Source organism: Epinephelus fuscoguttatus, linkage group LG4, assembly GCF_011397635.1.
Source record: "Epinephelus fuscoguttatus linkage group LG4, E.fuscoguttatus.final_Chr_v1".
NCBI lineage: Eukaryota > Metazoa > Chordata > Actinopteri > Perciformes > Serranidae > Epinephelus > Epinephelus fuscoguttatus.
In genome coordinates this window covers 9,689,235-9,707,912 of record NC_064755.1, presented here as the reverse complement: position 1 = coordinate 9,707,912, position 18,678 = coordinate 9,689,235, and the positions used below count along the sequence as shown (strand labels likewise).

Genomic DNA, 18,678 nt, shown 5'->3' with positions numbered 1-18,678 from the left:
TGAAAAACTTTTATCCAAATCAAAAGAATTAGAGTCATAATGTGCTCCAGTAGTCTGTTCCATAGAAAATGAATGGTGAAAGATAATCTAGATGACACAGAGAACACCCTGGGGATTGTTCTGAGTATATGGTTACATTTCCTGTTTCAGAGCTGAGAATATTACAATAGAATAAAGCTCATTTGGGCATAAAAAGAGAGCAAGCATTCTGTGGGTTCACAAAATCAGTCTCCCATTCATTTTCCATAGAGCTGCAGACTTAATATCCAATGATCATTGCAAGTTTGAGACTTACTTCTCTGGTTTCTGGCTTTGAGAGAAATTAGCTCATGTTCACAAATATTGATTAAACTTTCCTAGGCCATGGGGATAACATATTGGAATTTTTAACTTAGGTAGCATTCCCCTTTCAAGGTGCCCGGAGCAAAGGGTTGATTTAGTTTGCACATTACAGGGAAGAAAAACAAAATACACACAGACAAAATGAAAGAGAGAACCACAGAGAATCTTAAAGCTAGGAGAGCTTTTTTTCTGTTCTAAAACCAAATTTTGAAAAACAAAACAACAACTCAAACGACCTAATATTCATTAAAATCTGTCTAGAGTATACACAGTAACTTGCAGAATACTCCCATCATGAGTTCATCTTGAGGAGATGAAGTGGGGCTCAATCTCACAATTCAAAGACTGGGATAAAACACACCCAGAAAAACTACAACTTAAATTCTTTTCAACTATTTTAAATATTCCCTAAATTACCTCAAAATAATGTAGCCTATGCTGAGCAGAAATTTGGCACATCCCCCCTATATGAACAAATAAAAACGGTTGGCTCTATTACTGCTTTGTATGTGGAATAAGAATAGCAAACTGAACTCCCACACATTTCTTCTTCTTCTTCTTCTTCTTCTTCTTCTTCTTCTTCTTCTTCTTCTTCTTCTTCTTCTTCAATTTCTGGCTTGACTATGTACACCAGACTATGCATTTTACATCAACGCAATAATACGGGATGGGTGATGGGTTGTTGTTGGACCAGCAGGTGGCGTGGTGTCGCAGTAACAGACGACCCAGAGGGACAGAGCTCAGACCAGGTGGTGGTCGTCATGGGCCTCATCAGTGTAAGTCATCAGAGAGCTGGTGAGAGCTGGAGGAGTCCCAGGAGGAGGAGCGAGACCTGTGGCCTCTGTGCTGCCTGCCTGCTGTACTGACCACCACAGCCCAATGCTTCATCACTGAACTTCACACAGTGCTTCATGTAGTCTACACATGCAACCCCGCCCTTGGCTGCCAGATACACTTTGTTGTGTAGTTGCATATAGTTTGTATTCTATTTAAGTGTATCATAGCCACACTAGTCTTGTGTTGAAGGCTTACCTTCAAGAATGTTGCAATGCATAGCAACGTTTAATGTAGCTCAAGACTGTGCAGTTTTGTTCTGCATGTGGCTGCTTGTATTTAACATGAATTGGTCCTCGGGGACAAATGTTGTGAATTAAAATGAAACTAAACAAAATTAGTGGATTGTAATACCTCTGCACTGGGCAAGTTCCACAAATCAGTCCAAGTAAAACCGGAAGTTGATTATTTGGCCTTCAGAATAAAACAGTAAAGCGTATGGTTGATGGAAGGGGAAAAAAACCCAACCCCTAAACAAAACAAGCATTTTGCATTTTCTGGCTTACAAAAACAAAACAATTGTACTTCTAACAATACACATTTCCTCTCAGGATGTCACACATGTATTCATTAACTGCATTTTATGACATTACTCCTTTGTCCTTCGTGGCAGTTATTTGATTAATGATTACCTTCAGAGATATCGCTTGTTATTTCTCTCCTTTCCCCTTACCCTTGTTTCTTGACAGCAGACCTGACTTCTCAACACCCTGTCAAAATGAACTTTCCTGCCTCTTATCTGTAAGGTTTGTGGATACACCAAACCATTAACAAGAGGAAGATCGAATTTCATGCCGCCTAAATGGAGTACATTTGTCTGTTTGTAGGGCCAGTGTCCTGTAGGAAGTAGGATACTATATTCATGTGAAAACTGGATCATGACATAATGTAAAACAAATAAGATAGTTTTCCTTTCCCTGAGAGACTCAAAAATATATAGAGAATTTAGCAAAATTAGAAATAATTAAAAGCTAATAAATAGGTTGTCAAATAAATGAGAAAACTGACACTGAAAAAATAATTTTAATATGAAATTGAAAGTACTGTTACTACTGGTGTCCACACCCAGGGGCGTCGTAGTGGGGAGAAAAGTGGACCTGTTTACCCAGGTCCCCTGTGAAAGGGTGGACCTTGAAAAGCCTGTGATGTAAAGTTTTTTTTTTACTTTAAGTAATTAGTTGGTGAAATAAACTGGTTAAAAGACGGAACTTTGTATTAAAAATACTGTGGACACTCATGGCAATAACAATCATTTACTGTCTCTGTCATATGGCGGCTGATCTTGTCCTCTGCCTGGAGGGTAAGAAGCTCCCGGACCTCAATGTTTCCTCAGTTTGCGGACATGTTTGGTGACTGTTCTTGTTCTGTGAGCTAGCAGCTAACTGCAAACACCTACTTTTTAAATCTCCCGTGGCAAACATCACGTCAAACATCACGTCTGTGCTATCCCTGATCCTGTCCTGCCAACTGTCTTGTTTATACAGAGGTCGTTTCAATGCTGTTGCTACCTCTGCTCCTAGCTTAAAGGCTGACAACTATGTCCCCCCCATTCTGTGATACCTTTTATACAGAAGAGGCAGCATAATGGTATGATGTTCCTGCCTTGAAGAGGCAGTGTAAAAGGGGCTAATGACTGCTTATGCTGCGGGAATACCCCGAAGAAAGGGCAATTGGTTCTCCAAAAGAGAAAAAGAAAGAAAGGAAAGGGATTGACTTAGAAACCTAGAAAAAACTCAAAAGATGCATGAGAGAAACATGAATCATGAGAGGAAGGGCAGGGGGCCTAAAGAGACTGCTTATGGACAGGGCCCTGGATTTGGTGCCATGTGTTCAGACCAAGTTATTTGGTGGTGATTCTCAGACTGTATGCTCATTTTAATATTACAAAAGTCATGATATACATGTCTGACTGCCAAATTTATCACTGCTATTTATATACTTTCTGTGAATATTATAACTGCGTTCTGGCTGCAACCAGGCTTTACCACTTTTTTTAACTTTATTTTGAAAGTCCTCACCGGAAAAGGTGGTTGTAGGTTGTAGCTGCCTTGACAGCGGCCCTCATACCATTGACCATTCACAGGGAGAAGGTGAATCCAGCGTCTGGGGGAGTCCTCTGTCTGTCTGCTGGTGCTGGCAACCTGGTCGACTAGCATCACCAACGCCCATAAAGTAGCAATATACAGGAAATAGACCTAGCTGCTAGAAGAAGAGCCGTATTTTTCCGCTACATCCGACCGGCACGATTGTTTCACTGCAGTGGTAGTGATTTGGAGTGAAGCCTATTGTATAACGTTATCAATTATAGTTGTCTGATGCATAACGTTAACTATACAAGTTAGCTGCTTTATTACTGTATAGCTAGCTCTCTCTGATTTGGACCGATACAACGTTGACTTCGTCTTTTTTTGGCTGCTGTCTAACGTTATACGAAAAATGGCAACCCAAATCGATAAAGAGGCTTGCAGAGAGGCTTACAACCAAGTCAGAGACGATAACACGGACACCAACTGGTGAGTTTGCGGACATGGTTACTTATCCATACTCCGGTAAAATTTGTGACGAATTTATATTTCCTGCACGTTTTCAAAAGTGGATGTTTCATTCATTACGTTAGCCACACATTATCTGAATAATAAAAACATATAAGCCGTTATTTATTCAAGTAACCATATATAATAACGTTACATCAATCAATACGTTTTTCGATCTAATCTCAGTTAAGGATTTAATTCACATAGCCTGTTACCGCCCACTGCGCCGTCTTTTCAGTGGCAGAGGGTGCCAAAATCAGAGGCGGACCTTTTATAAAACTTTACATTTTATCTAAATAAGAACACTTTGGGTGACCTGACACAAGCCGAATGGAAGATAAATCCAGGAAGACATAAAAAATGTAATGAACTGTATATTATGTTGCATTAACTTTTTTTATTTAACCAAGGTAACTTTAAATTGGGAGATATTTTTAAGTAGTTCGTCCTGCTTACGCGCTAGAATGGCACATTGGGGGGATTGGCCGCAACCGAAACCCTCGTGAATTGTTTCACAATGGAAACGTTAATCCCTAATTCCAGGGCTTGTGTTTATAAGAATAATTGCTGTAATACATGCAACATTCAGTGTCCTGTCCTCGCTGATCTGATCTAGCTGATCTGTATTCTGGCTATTTAGCGGCCACACACTACACAGTTATCAGGCCCAGCGGGGCAGAAGTAATTTCCTTTGTCCTGTATTCAGAGGATAACGTTATAGTAGTGATACTTACACACAGCTGCCACTTTGTATGGGTGTCTTGGGTATTTTGTGTGCTGCTTCAGTTTGCAAAATGGGTCTGATGTGCACACAATGCCATGTTGTGAATCAACAGATTATGAAACTGGAAGATACATGGTACATGGAGTAATCGCCTAATGCACAGTGTATTCTGCATCTTGCAGGGCTGCTTTTAAATATGACGGCTCTATGATCCTGCCTGCAGGACAAGGGACTGACTATGAGGACTTCAAGAGCATGTGCACAGGTAAGGAGTAGATTTCATTTCTAATATTCCACCCTAGCTGTTAACCAAGCCTTGCCAGTATGGATGAAACATATCTCCCTGTTGCTGGCTAGTCCAGATTTTGTGGTGTGTGTCTTTGTGAGTGTGTGGCCAATGCACACTCCGTTTCTGGACGGGTTACACAGCCTATAGCCTATGCCACACAGCTTGACTTGGCAGGACACTAATCTTTTAAGACTCTGTGCTCTGTCACCCATTGGCCTTGAGCCCTGTAGTCTAACTACACTGTCAAAGCACTTAGCACTGTATGCATTGCATAATCTCTTCAACAATTTCCTGTACCTGGTTTTTACAAGGTGAACCATTTAAGGCAAGCCTTTTGTTAAGTAGGGCACTTTGAGGATGTGAAAGCATACTTGTAGTAAGTCATGGTTCCTCAACTAGTTGTCAGTCATGCAAGTGAAGTTTTTAATCTGTCACTTGCCTTTGAAAAATGAATCTAAAAACCATCTGCATGCAGCTGAATAATCGAAATGCATTGTTAAAAACATGTTTTCCCTCTTGTCTGATTGTGTGTGTGCTTGTGTGTCCTTTTTAATGAAGGATCAGATCTGCTGTGTATTCACAGCACAGCACAGTGATTAGTAGTATCTCTGTCTGCATGGAGCTCATTTTTGTATGTCACAGAAAAAGAAAAGAGGAGAAATCGCAAAAAGTCAAGTAGGGATTTTCAGATAATGACTCCCACTGAGCAAAAATAACTAATAGGTGCTGGCTGGATGTGGAGTTATCTCACATTCTGTGTGATTCTTGTGTCTTCTAGAGTAAAGCATCTGCTCAGATGTTGGCTTTGGGTGTGGCTGTTTCTGATGCTTGCTCTAGTTGTCTTTAAAGCTTGCTGCCTCGGGGCTGTACTCCGTTATTTTCCTTGCCGATATTTCAGAGCTCACATTCCTATGTTGAAATAGCTCATTTATCACCATGCTTTACAACAGTTCAGCTGGTGCGTCTGCCATTGGTTCCTGTTCAAAGATGACACACATGTTATCAGACTTCTATTTTTCTGTCTGAGCTTGTTTTCCTCATTTAGAGGTGAAGTTGTAACTCTGCAGAAAATCCCTCTGAATGTAGGAGAAGCTGATGCAGACTGCTCGTCTAGTGAGGCTTGAAGAGGAGGGCTACCTTTGAATATTGATCTTAAGCAGGAATTAGAAATAGATTAATTTGGGTGTGCGCACTTCCATCAATGCAAGAAGATACTGCATGCATGGCATTGTTCCACCAAGTCCTAAATTCTTACATCTAATTTGATTTGCCTCCAAGACTTTTAAAGCTTAATGTCTGCTGACAAATGTGGCCACAACCAAAAATTTATTCAGTCTGCATTATAAAATAGTTATTAAAAAGAATATTTATGTCATGTTAGCAACATGGCTTGTGCGATGGCAGTGTTGGTTGGTCCATCCACCACTTTTGTCCATACTGAAATTGCTTGACAGATATTGGATGGATGGATGATGAAGTTGGTACAGACATTCATTGTCCTCAGAGAATCCTACAAATTTTCAATGAACCCTTGTCTTTTCCTCTAGTGCCACCATCAGGTCAAATTTTCCACTTAACTAGTGTATGGATTGGGTCAGAATTTTGTGCAGACAATCATAGTCCCCAGAGGATGAATCCCACTGATTGTTCCTCTTGTGCCACTATAATGTTGATATTTAAGACAACCTTTTTAGCTGGGTTGATATGAAGATATTCAGCATCCCCTGAGAATGGATCCTAATGACTTAATTATTCAGAACTTAAGTTGTTGAGTGGAGAAAAACACACATGCTTTTGTGATAGAGTGGTGCCAGAGGAAAGGGTTTACCCCCTGGGGAGTTCAGAGGTTCTGGTAAATCTCATTAGTAAATCATACCTCGTGTACAAAGATGACATTTTGTCGTGAGGGTAGCATAAAAGGAAAGCTCATGGAGTGATCAAATTGAAATTGTCTGTCCTCTGGGGAGCATGAATAGGCTCAGTAACTTAAATTGCAATCTATCTGATAGATTTTTAGATTTGTTGTGTACAAGTGAAAATCTTGGTGTAATGATGGCACTAGAGAAAAGTCAGAGATCACCCAGTACAGTAGAATTCATCCTCTAAGGACCCCAAAATATCCACAGCTGATTGTTAGGGAATGTAGCATTGAGATATTTTGTCATGGACGAAAGAGTTGGTCAAGGGGAAATTATCACCTTCCTTAGGGGATCCACACCAAATTAATTGGTTACCTGACTTGCATCACCATCCTCAGGCCCTGCTGTTAGCTAAGATAAAAACAAGAACATGTTGGTAACACCACTCCTTGCCAGACCCACCTGAGACAGCTCTAGTTTACAGGCTATGTCGCAGAGGGACTGAGCGTGGGCTCAGAGAGTGTACACAGGAAGATTCAGTGTCACCTGCCAACCTTTGCTGTGCTAAAATGAAGTCAGTTTATGTAGAGCAATGTGTCTCCCAACCAGTCTTTTTGCTGTCTCATCATTGTTGTAGTTTCAGTAGAGTTTTCTCTGCAGCAGGGGGGAGGCCGGCTGCAGAGATGAAACTACATGCAGTGTCAGCATGGCTTTAAAGGGAAGGCAAACCAGGAAGAATCTGGCAGAGGGAGGAAGTGTGGGGGTGTGGGCGAGCTCCTGGTTTGGGTGAGGTTATGTGTTTGTGCTAGTTCCTCTCTGGTATCTCAAACAGTGACAATGGCAAGCAAGACAAAGGGAAGCTATTCATGAGTGTCAGAATTGACTTAATTGAGTCAGGTGAATGCGTGCATGCATGTATTGCTTCAAACAAGGTGTTGAAACTAGCGATGTCCTTTGTGACCACACTGATAAGACTCTTTGTAGTTGCTGCTCCTGTTAATGTGCGGCTGCTCTGATCTGAGAACAGTAACGTTGAAGCTCTGCCAGGAAAGTCTTAATCAGCTGCTTCAACAGGTACATCAAGATTATACAAGTTGTAAAAACTCTTGATGTAATCTAGTAAAATCAACTGACCATATAACAGAATGGCAGCTTAAATGAGCATGCTACCACCTTCAGGTCCATTTCAGAATTTATCACTTTAAATTTAAGTATCTTAATTTAAAATCATAAAGTGATTCATTGTCGTGTTTAGTTTGTTATGTTATCTCAGCTTGCAAATTGGAGACTACGACTTTGTAACAGGAAGCCTGAGTTTCAAACTGCAGATAAGAACAATAAACTTTATTTGCATAGCACTTTCCAAAACACAGTTACAGAGTGCTTATAGGACAAGATAAAGTAGTATACACCATCAAGATAAAAACAGCGATAACATAAATAAATCAAATAAAAAAACATTTAACATAGGCTAAGACCAGATAAAACAGAGTATGTAATAATAATAATAATTATTATTATTATTATTATTATTGTTGATAAAAGAGGGATAGAAACTAGACAGACAACAGATTTACTGTAAAAACAAAGCCTTGCTGTAAAAGTATGTTTTGAGGAGTGTTTTAAAGGAAGATACTGGGTTTGCCAATCTAAGTTCCTCAGGTTAGGAGTTCAGCAGCTGCGGGGCTCTAATGGAAAATGTCCGGTTTCCTTTTATAATGAGGTGGGCTGTAGGAACATTTATGCGGGTCCTACCTGAGTCCTATGAGCTAGGCTCATAGGACTTAAGTAAATCTATAATGTAGGTAGGAGCAAGGCCATGCAGGGCTTTAAAGGTAATTAGTAAAAGCTTAAACTCAATTCTATACTTAAGAGGTAACCAGTGTAGCCTTGCAAGAATGGGAGTGCTGTGGTCTTGTCTCTTGGAATGTGTTAAAAGTCTGTCAGTTTGAACAAGTTGGAGGTGGCAAATGGCATTTTGGCTGATCCCTGAATACAGCAAACTGGGTGTGACGAGATGAAAGCATGGATGACTTTTCCAAGGTCTGCTTGAGACACCTTTTGCAATGTTTCTAATATGAAGAAAGCATGATTACACAACCTTGGTTGACACCCAAATTGGCAGAATATTTAACATTGGAGGACAGGTTCCCAGGGTTCTTTTTTTAAGTCACAGGTCAGGTTGTGGGGGGCCAAAGAAAAGGAAAGAAAAGATTTGGACTCATTGAGCAAGAGAAAGGTTTTTGATATCCAGCACTTAATATCAGAGACAAGCCATAACATAAGAGTAAAATTGCCAATGTCACTACAAATCAGTGGAAAATGAAGATGCTTATCACCTGCATAACTTTGTCAATTAATATTATACCTAGGGATTATCTGACCCAAAGGAAGCATATAAATAGAAAACAAAAGAGGACCCAGAATTAACCATGGGGAACACCACAAGAGAGGGGGGCTGTGGATGAAGAATATTCTCACATTACAACAGAGAAAGAGCTTTCAGAGGGATGTGAGCAAAACCAGGCAAGAGCACTGTCCTTAATTCCAACAGCGTTTTCAAGGTTGTTTATAAGGAGGTCTGTTGTATCGAATGCTGAAGTCAGATCGAGCGGAATAAAAATTGAGCAAACCCTGGAATCATCACCGAGAAGTAAATCATAAGTAACCCTAATAAGAGCTGTTTCTGTGCTGTGCTAGGTACGGAATCCTGATTGAAATTGCTCAAAGATATTATTGTTATCCATGTGTGAGATTAATGGAGTGGCAGCAGACTTTCCTGAAATTTGGGATGAAACAAGTCATTTTGAAACTGGTCTAAAATTGTTAAAAATAAGATCCTCTAATTCTAGCAATGAAATTCAGGCTAACTTGGAGTTTAACTCTTTACCCCAGAGAACGCCTAATAGAACCACCCTTACTGAACATTCTAATGCTACCCATGGAATTATTTGAATAAAAAAATTAAATGTGATTATAAATGAATGTTACACTCCACCAACCTACATGAAACATAAACATGCCATATATGTTTAGAAACCTGAGACTCTAAACTATCTATTTATGAGGATTTCAATGTGTTTTCATTCATTTAAGTCATCACCATTTGAAAGCCAAACTCAGAATCTGTTCAAATGCCATCTTTATGGATATGCCAGGGGCGTCAAAACTCGTCATTAAGGATTTAAGGGGGGGTGTCATATGTTGTCATTATGGGGAAAAGAGACTGATAGTGATTGAAGGTAGATGGCCTATGGACAGAAAGCAGGAGCAAGGTCTGGAAAATGACAGCCTTGTGATCAGAGAAATTAAAATGAAGCAATTCAAAATTTTTAAGAGAAACACCAGAAGACAACACAGGTTCAAGGGTATGACACTTATTATGAGATGGCTCTTTTACATGCTGTTTAAAATTTAAAGACTGAAAGAGGGTAATAAAATCAGCAGTAGATGTGGAGTTTGCAAGACATGGGCATTTACCAGGCAGGGAGGATCTTAAGAAAGACTCCATTGAGTCAGGAAAGTCAGGAAATCTTGGCCTCTGCTTCCTCAATTTCGATCATTCCTTTTTAAACTGGCCTTTTTAAGTACTTCAGGTTTATGGAAGTGCAATATTGATTTGCCGTATGCTCCTCCTTTAGTCAATAAAATTTCAGACAGGTGACATGAGGACAACTTCAGATTTTCCAGCATTCTAAAATCCTAAAGTATCAAAGTGAAGATGACATAAATGACTTAAAAGATTAAGCGAATGTCAAAATTAATTCTACAAATGAATCAGTAAATTGCTCAGAAACACACACTTACAATGATGAATACATCCATCCCTCCAGCAGTGAGCTGCAAACAGTGTGCTCATGTTTCACAGACTGGCTGATGTGTGATGTTGTTGCGTCCTGCTCCTCACTGTTGCTGCTCCACTTTCAGGTTTAGGGTGATGTTTCATAAAAATGCTGTCTGGTGGAACTTTAAAAGTAACAGTGAATGATTTTGGCTGGGTTTCTGTCAGTCAGTGGTGCACTGCAGTGGTGTTACTGCAGGAAAACAGACTTTAGGCCGATTCATTGATCGAGTCACATGCTCCCACCAGTCATCAGTCGCTGAACTTTATAGATCTTCAGTATGTGTTAAATGAATTTACACACAGATTTTGTGTGTTGTTAATTCAGTATGGATGTTAATTCCAGATGAAACATGAGTGTCAACGATCTTTCTGTCAGTGGTTAGATTGCTTTGTTGAGGAAGTAAGAAGGTTTTTGTCCTACAGCTCATAGTCAGAGTATACAGAGTTTCTGCCAGTCACACAGAGGCAGGAACACTGGAAAGACAATACTAAGTAGTCAACTCAGTTCAAAGTTTATCATAGACCAATACCGCAAAGCATGCCGCAAAGGGCTGTACATGTAATAAAAACAGCAGTTAGCAACATTAGGAAAGCACAAAAAAAACATACAGAAGTGAGATAAATGACATACAGAGAATTACAAATGGAATACAATACATGACAGCAGTCCATATAACATCTTAACTATTATTTTAACTGTACATTGAACTAAACATTGGAACATTTCTTCTTCACCATCTTCACCACTCTGGGAGTGTTTAAAAAATGCAGATATTTTTGTCTGCTTTTCAGGTGGTAGGGGAAACAATATGTATGTATGCAATGTGTAATGGAATATTAACATGTAATATGTTTGAATGTTCTACATTTGGTTAACAGCAGTGTTTTGTAGAAGTTATAGATTGCTAATACTTGATTTAGGAAAGCCAGAGACAAGTGTATTACAGTAGTCAAGCCTAAATGAAACATGTGCATGAACAAGATTTTCAGCATCAGGCATTGATAGAATGGGACGAATCTCTGCAATGTTTTATAAGTGGAAATATGCAGTCTTTGTACTATTGTTGATATGCTTTCCAAAGGAGAGGTTAGGATCAAATGAGACATTGAAGCTTCTAATAGAAGGCATTTGTGAAATTGTGGAACTGGCTACATTCAGAGTGAGATCAGACAATTTATTTCCGATCTGCGTTTGACCAAAAGTTTTTATTTCAGTTTTCTCAGCATTTAAAAGAAGGAAGTTAGATGACATCAATCATTTGATTTCTGATACATTTGTCCAGTTTTACCTGCTGATGACAGCTGTCAGGCACAGATGTAAAGCTAAGTATCATCTACAAAGGAATGGAACCTAAATGGCACCGTACTGCCTGAAGGAGCAGACAAGACAGTGAAAAAAATTTCTGCTTACTTTGTGTATAAAATAAAGTTATGTAATCGCATGTGTCGCCTGTGTTTCTCAGCTCACTTTAATACTACACCTTCTCTATAATTTTTACAAATCCAAATCCAAAAACAAAAAAGTGCACCTTCCTTGACTTTGATGAATCAGGTGACTCTGTGTGTGTGTGTGTGTGTGTGTGTGTCTGTCTGTGTCTGTGTCTAGAGGGGAAATCTGAAAGTCATCATTTAGAAAATGATCATTGCAAAGCCTTGTCAGCTCTGTGGGCTCCAAGCTGAACCACAAAAACTATCGCTTCCTCTATGGTTGTCAGTATACATGCAGTTATTTTCTTGCAGGACAGAGAGTAGTGTGTTTTCTGTCTGCCAATATGACAGCTGTTAGATCATGTGATGGCAGGTGCACAATGTAAATAGAGGGCTCATTAGATTTATCAAACACCTTTACCAATTGGCAGATAGTAACTGTGCACCACTGGTTATATTTGCTAAATTTTAGCAGAAGAAAATCGTTTACATACAGAATCTGTTGTTTTTAACAAGGACATTATTATGATAGACTTGAATACTGAAGTATTTTGTTGGCATTTTTTTGCCACTAGTAAAGACCCTTGAATTTACAGACAAAAGCCAACTTGACTAACATTAGGTAAGGCTGGGCAATATGATGAAAATCAAATATCATTATATTTTTGACCACATATTGTCATATCGATGTTGCAACAATATTGTAGGGTGACTATTGGTGGTGTCACAAAAATATTTACACCATAAGATTTTTGGTAATATGGATATAATAACTAATTGGGTGAGCTTAAACAGTCTGTTGAGTTCAGAAAATTACATAATTTTGTTGTAATAAGCTTTTAAACCAGGAAAGACAACACTTATTAAACTATTAAACAACTAGCCTGGGGCCAAGTGCTCTTAAGCAAGTAGGTAAGGAAGTAAATAAGTAAGTCAATTAGTAAGTTTCTCCGAGCACACAACAGAGGAAATGCAGCTGCTGTATTGTCGTTAACTTGTCTTAGTCATTGAAAAAAAGTCGTTGACATACATATTTTGTCACTCTTTACAATTACATTGACTAGAGTTTAAACTAAAATTTGACATGTATGTAAATTGTCATTAAAGTTGCATATCCAGAATCGGAGAAATGACAAAGTATGTGCTGTTGTGTACTGTTTAATCTTTCAAAACAAAACAAAGACTAGCAGAGCAACCTGAAACGTGCTGGGGCGCGTTTGGTGAAGTAACAGGCATTGTTTGGAGTGGCCGCAATCAGCTCCAGCTCACCACTGCAGCTGCACCCAGTAGAATCCAGCAGTTACTGAATCCTTGAAGGAGAGGCTTGGGCGCAGTGTACTTGATGTGTGTACGTGTGTACAGGCTGTCTTATTGCTCGCTGTTGGGTAATCGCTGTCGTGCATGTGAGCTCAGCAGAATATAACAATTATTAATTGCTAAATGTAGCAGTAAAAGTAGCTAGCAAGAGGTTTGTAGTCCTATGTAACTGAGTAGAAGTATATGTATTTTACTTGAATTAGAGTAAAATGTGTTCTGCAAAACAAGCACTCTTTTCAAGTCAGTATTATGCGTGTAGAACCCACCAGTGCATAAGACTTTACATGCCACCCTGTCCAGTATGATGACCATATTACAACTACTTTATCCATTTGGATATGCCAAATATCACTGATAGAGGCCAGTGTTATATTCATAACACTTACGGGGGATATAGGGGTTATTCTGGAGAATTCCAATACATACCCTAACTCCCGAACTGGCGGCTTTGCCTGATATCTTTGGTTCCTAATCTTATTGATGTGTTATCCTTTATAGGCAATTTCCGTCTACTAGTGACCCCTCTTTACATGTATCGTTGAGTTTATTAGTTTATTTAACAGAAGCCACGCCTGACAAAACTGATAAGAATTTGATGGTTGAAGGTCAAGGTCACTGTGACCTTACAAAACATGTTTTTGGCCATAACTCCTGAATTAATTTGCTAATTATGACTACATTTGGGTAATTCTAGTTTTGCAAGAGTTTTCACGTCTTATGATTTCAGTGTAGTCACACCTGCCTAAGAACAGCTTATTGCACAGTAAGATAAAAGGATAATCATTGAGTGCTTAAAGAGCTTAGCAGCGGCCTGAGGCAGTTGGTATGTAATATGTCTAAAATTCATTAGACTAGCTCTGACACTTCTGGAGACCTTTTTTGTTTCTTAAAATTTACGTTGGAAACAGTGATTATACCTAAATGTTTTAAGTTCTTGGCGATATTTATTACCTCTCCTTTAACTAGGGTGTCTGGTTGATTTGAGTTGTTTCTCTTCATAGAAAAATACATGCCCTCAGTTTTCCTCTTGTTGGATATGTCTGTGAGCAGTCCACTCTAAAGACTGTTCCCCTGACATTGTTTTATTTGAATGGGACTTAGGGGCCTGAACAGTTAGAGAAAAAAAAAGTCCGTAAGAAAAGCCATAGAAGTGTTTTTCTTTTCTTTCTTTCTTTCTTTTTTTTTTTTTTTTTTGGCCTTGTTACATGTATGGAGACATTACTCACAGACTGTCAGGTCTGCAGTGGACCACCGAGAGAGTGACAGGCGTGGCCACTGGGAGCTTTCTGACACAACTGCAAGGCTCACAAAAGATTTTACTCATTTAGTCTGTTGACCTGAATATTTCTTTGTTGCGCCCGCACGCGCGTGCGCGCGCGCACACACACACACACACACACACACACACACACACACACACACACACACACAAACACACACTTTGAAGGTGAACTACAAAAAGCAGAACCTTGTATTCATCTGCACTGCAATAGTGAAACTCTTTGCTCACTGCCCTACAAACACACAATGCAGTTCTGTAACACTTGATGCTACACCAGATATACACATCATCATGACACAAAGTGACACTATGAAATCACAATAGTGAAGCCTTTTTTATCAGCAGATGGAAGAATGGAGCATGACAGGAGGTCAGTTAGTACAACTTAACAACAACAGAGTGCCATTTGTGTGTAAGCCTCTGACTGGACAGGAGAGTGTGTGCGTCTTCTAGCAGGGTGTGTTGAAGTGTGTAACATTTTAAAATACTAGCTGTAAGAACCTTCATTCTGTATGTTCAGTCTTACATAATCTCCTTCAACTCCTCCCTCAGATGACTCTCGTCTGTTTGGTTTTGTCCGGATCACGACGGGAGACACCATGAGCAAACGGGCCAAGTTCACTCTCATCACCTGGATTGGTGAGAACGTCGGTGGGCTGCAGCGCGCCAAGATCAGCACTGACAAAGCGCTGGTCAAAGAGATTGTGCAGGTCAGTGACTCTGTGGTGTTGCACGCTGAGACAGTACCAGTTATGTTTGTCATCATGAGATTAAAAGAGCTTGAAGCTGTAATGGTCTGTTTGGGGAAAGTGGATGGTCCCAGGGGCAATATGGCAACAGAGTGCTGTGTACAGTCTGATAGAATAGGATTTTGAAAAACAACAAACCATCTGAACACTTGATGATATGAAGACGAGATGTGGTGGTGGGAAAAATAAGGAACTAAAACACAGAGTCAAAATCAGCAACTAATAATTTGAAATAGCATATTTCGGCTAACTCTGTCAAGGATGCTACCTGTGTTAAAGCAAATGTACACGTGCAAAAATAAAAGGGAAAACTGACTGGATAAATGACACTAAGGCAAGCTCTCCTTTTCACACATAAAGATATTCTGTGAAATGGGTCTGTCGCAAGTATAAAAAGCTGTAAAGTACTAGAAAAAGAGTCTTATTTTTGCTATCTGTACAAAAATCAATGTAAAACATCACCCATTACATGTCTTGGTTTCTTCCCATTCTGCAACAAATGAAAAGTAACTTGTGGTTTTCTGAACTGTTTTGTTTCTGCAGAACTTTGCCAAGGAGTTCACGTTTAGTGAGCTGAGGGAACTGGATGCAGACAACATCCGCACAGAGCTGAAGAAGGCTGGTGGAGCCAACTATGATGCTCAGGCCGAGTAGAGAAGTGCCATAGTCCACTGGAAGGGTTGGGGTTGGGGTTAGGGGGTGTCGGGTGTGATTAGGGTGGGGTATTTTGGAGTAAGTGGGAGCAGGGGGGGTTTGGGCAGGGCTGCTACCTCTTGGAGAGAGGGCAGGGTGCGATGGAGAAAAAGGGAAATTCTCACATAAACAAAGCAGAAGTTCACAAAGAGCAGTTTGTAGAACCAGTGTAAGCCTTTCAAATACTAATCAATTAAAAATGCCCAATAATGGTTTATTAGAAATCAGAACATTCTTTTTCCCGCCACTAGTTTAACAGCTATTAATTTACTCTCAACAACAGTTTCAGAATAGATAAAAACACATGTAGTTACTGAGTGAACTGGCACAGTTCCAAGGAGTTCAGATGCTATTGGTGCACCTCAAAAATTATAACATTGGCATTAGGGTGTGTTTATATGCTTGATTTTCAAAAAGTGTGTGTGAGCTGAATCTTTCACATGCTTGTTTGCATCGGTTTGTGTATGTGGAAGATTAAAAAGTACATTCCCAGTACATCTGGGGGCAGATCAGGACCAATTTATCCTTATCCTTGGGCGAATATCCTCCAAGAGAATTTGCACACAAGACGAACTTGACAAGATGAAACTCAAGGACGTTAATGTGTTGTTAAAAGAATACTTTAGGAAATTCTTGTTTAGCTAAGCTAAGTGGCTGCTGGCTGTAGCTTCGTATTGAACGGAGAGATATGAGAGTGGTATCGACCTTCTCATCTACCTAAAATAAACAAGAATCCAAAAAAAAGCACACTTCCCAAAATGTCAGACAGTCCCTTTAAGGCCTGGATCTAATCCAGAAATGGACGGACAGTGGGCATTGATGTGGCCTGTTACTATACTGGGTGTCTGCATACACTGAAGTGTCTACACTGGCAGTGATTTCTGAGGATGCGCACAATCAACACAAACGTAGACTGTTTAAAGTAGCCATCATGCACACACAGATGCATAGTTGAAAGCAAGCATATAAGCACTCTTAAAGATCACAAACTGCCCTCTCTTCTTCTAGCCTCTGCCCTCTCCCCAGTCAGCTCATGGTTGGTTATCTACTGTGCTGTGCATCAACATCTCACGCTCATCTTCATCTCAGCTGGGCTGCAGTTGAGCAATAGGAAGTTACATCAAGGCTTCAGCACTGTTTGCACGGAATAATGTCATGTAATGAGGATGGAGAAAAAAAAACTAAGGGTTTCACTTCAAAACTGCTCATCACGGGTCATGTTGTAAGAAGGAGTTTGCTGACGAGAATACCATTTTGAAATGAACCTCTTTACTTGCAGGCATGTGTTTAACACCAGAGCATGCTCTTAGTCATGATACACTGTACCTCCAGGAGGAAATGATCTCCATTGTCTAACAATATCCTTGGTAATGGTTGCTGGCTTGCTTTGAATAATCTTGAGTCATACTGCTAAGTACACATTAAACCACCTCTTCATCTCCAGCCAGACAGCTGTGTTTGGATTACAGCCTCAAGTTAACCATTACATCTTACCCTGAGACAGACTGTAATTCACCCTGCTGTCTTTATACTTACGTGCTCTGTGCTGTGAATCCCTTTTATCATATGTCTAAACATGTCTTTTTGTGAGTGGGATTATTTCTGAACCTTATTTAGATCTACTTTTTACTTTCTCCTTCTAGTTTTTGCTAGACATGATCAATGTTAGCAGTTTCCAGAGCTGGGGCAGTAACTGTAGAAGAGTGCATGGAAAAGATTGAGACTCTTGGTCTTACAGGAGGCTTTCTACCTGTAGATATTATGGCGCAGAAATACAGAGAAACAACTAATATATTGAACCCTAAGCAGCACTTCTGTTTCCCAAAATCCAAAAAGGATTCTGAGAATGGAGATCTTTTCCTCTGGTGTTTCATCTCACGGTCTACCACTTAAAGGTATCCATGCCTACTATAACCTACTGTGTTTGACTGCCTTAGCCTCCCAGGGAGAGAGGGGCATCATGGGAGCTTGTGAACACTACACTGTGATTGGCTATTGCTCTTACATGGGGGTGGGACTTTGATCTGCTCATGGCTCATCACAACGTGGGCCAGGGCTTATCGTCCAAACCCAGGAGGAGCCATTTCTCGGTTGTAGCATCTCAGTTTATTTAGTTTCAACCCTCTCTTCCCCCTGCAAAAAAATATGTATGTTTTCTTGTACCTTTTTTTTTTGTTTTTGAAATGAATTTTATTTTCTCTTAAGAATTTTACCTTTTGATTTTATTTTTAAGAGCATTGTTATCTTGGACATTGGCAGAAGAGATTTTCAAAAAAAATAATGAAAAAAAAGAAAAAGAAAGAAAACTGAGTGGGCACAAGATCAGTCATTTCAAAATAAAAATTGATGTTTTTTCCAAAAACTTGCTTCTCAGTGTCTTTATGTGTCTCTGAATCTTACGTTACCATCAATAGTAGTTATTTTGGTAAGGACCTGAAACTGCCAAAAGAAGTTGGGTTGAGTCTACGTCACTTGCAAGTTTTTGAGTTGGCTTAGACCCCAACGAAGAGGTTTCCCTCTGTGATGTGTCCAAAGCCCCTTTTACACTGCCTGTCAAAGCAAGAATTTCACACTGTTTTGTATAAAAGGTACAACTGCGGAATGGGAAGACAGAGTATCTGGCCTTTTAGGGCTCACTTATGCTCAACGTTAGATTCAGAGACGATCAGAGCCTTCTATCTGTACTCTGCGTTCCTTTCATCCGTATTTGTGTATGTAATCTATTCTATTTTCTATACCGTATCTATTTTTGTACATAAAAGGAGTATAAATAAGCCTTAAGC

General features: G+C 39.7%; 1 protein-coding gene across 1 annotated transcript; it reads left to right on the top strand.

The window, feature by feature from the left end:
* Positions 1–3,236: 3,236 nt before the first annotated feature.
* On the top strand, positions 3,237–18,257 carry cotl1 (coactosin-like F-actin binding protein 1). The gene is made up of 4 exons (XM_049573745.1): positions 3,237–3,689; positions 4,617–4,699; positions 15,006–15,163; positions 15,746–18,257. Exons 1-4 carry the CDS (start codon positions 3,613–3,615, stop codon positions 15,854–15,856), a joined length of 429 nt encoding a protein of 142 aa, XP_049429702.1. The 5' UTR covers positions 3,237–3,612; the 3' UTR covers positions 15,857–18,257.
* The last annotated feature ends 421 nt before the right edge of the window (positions 18,258–18,678 follow it).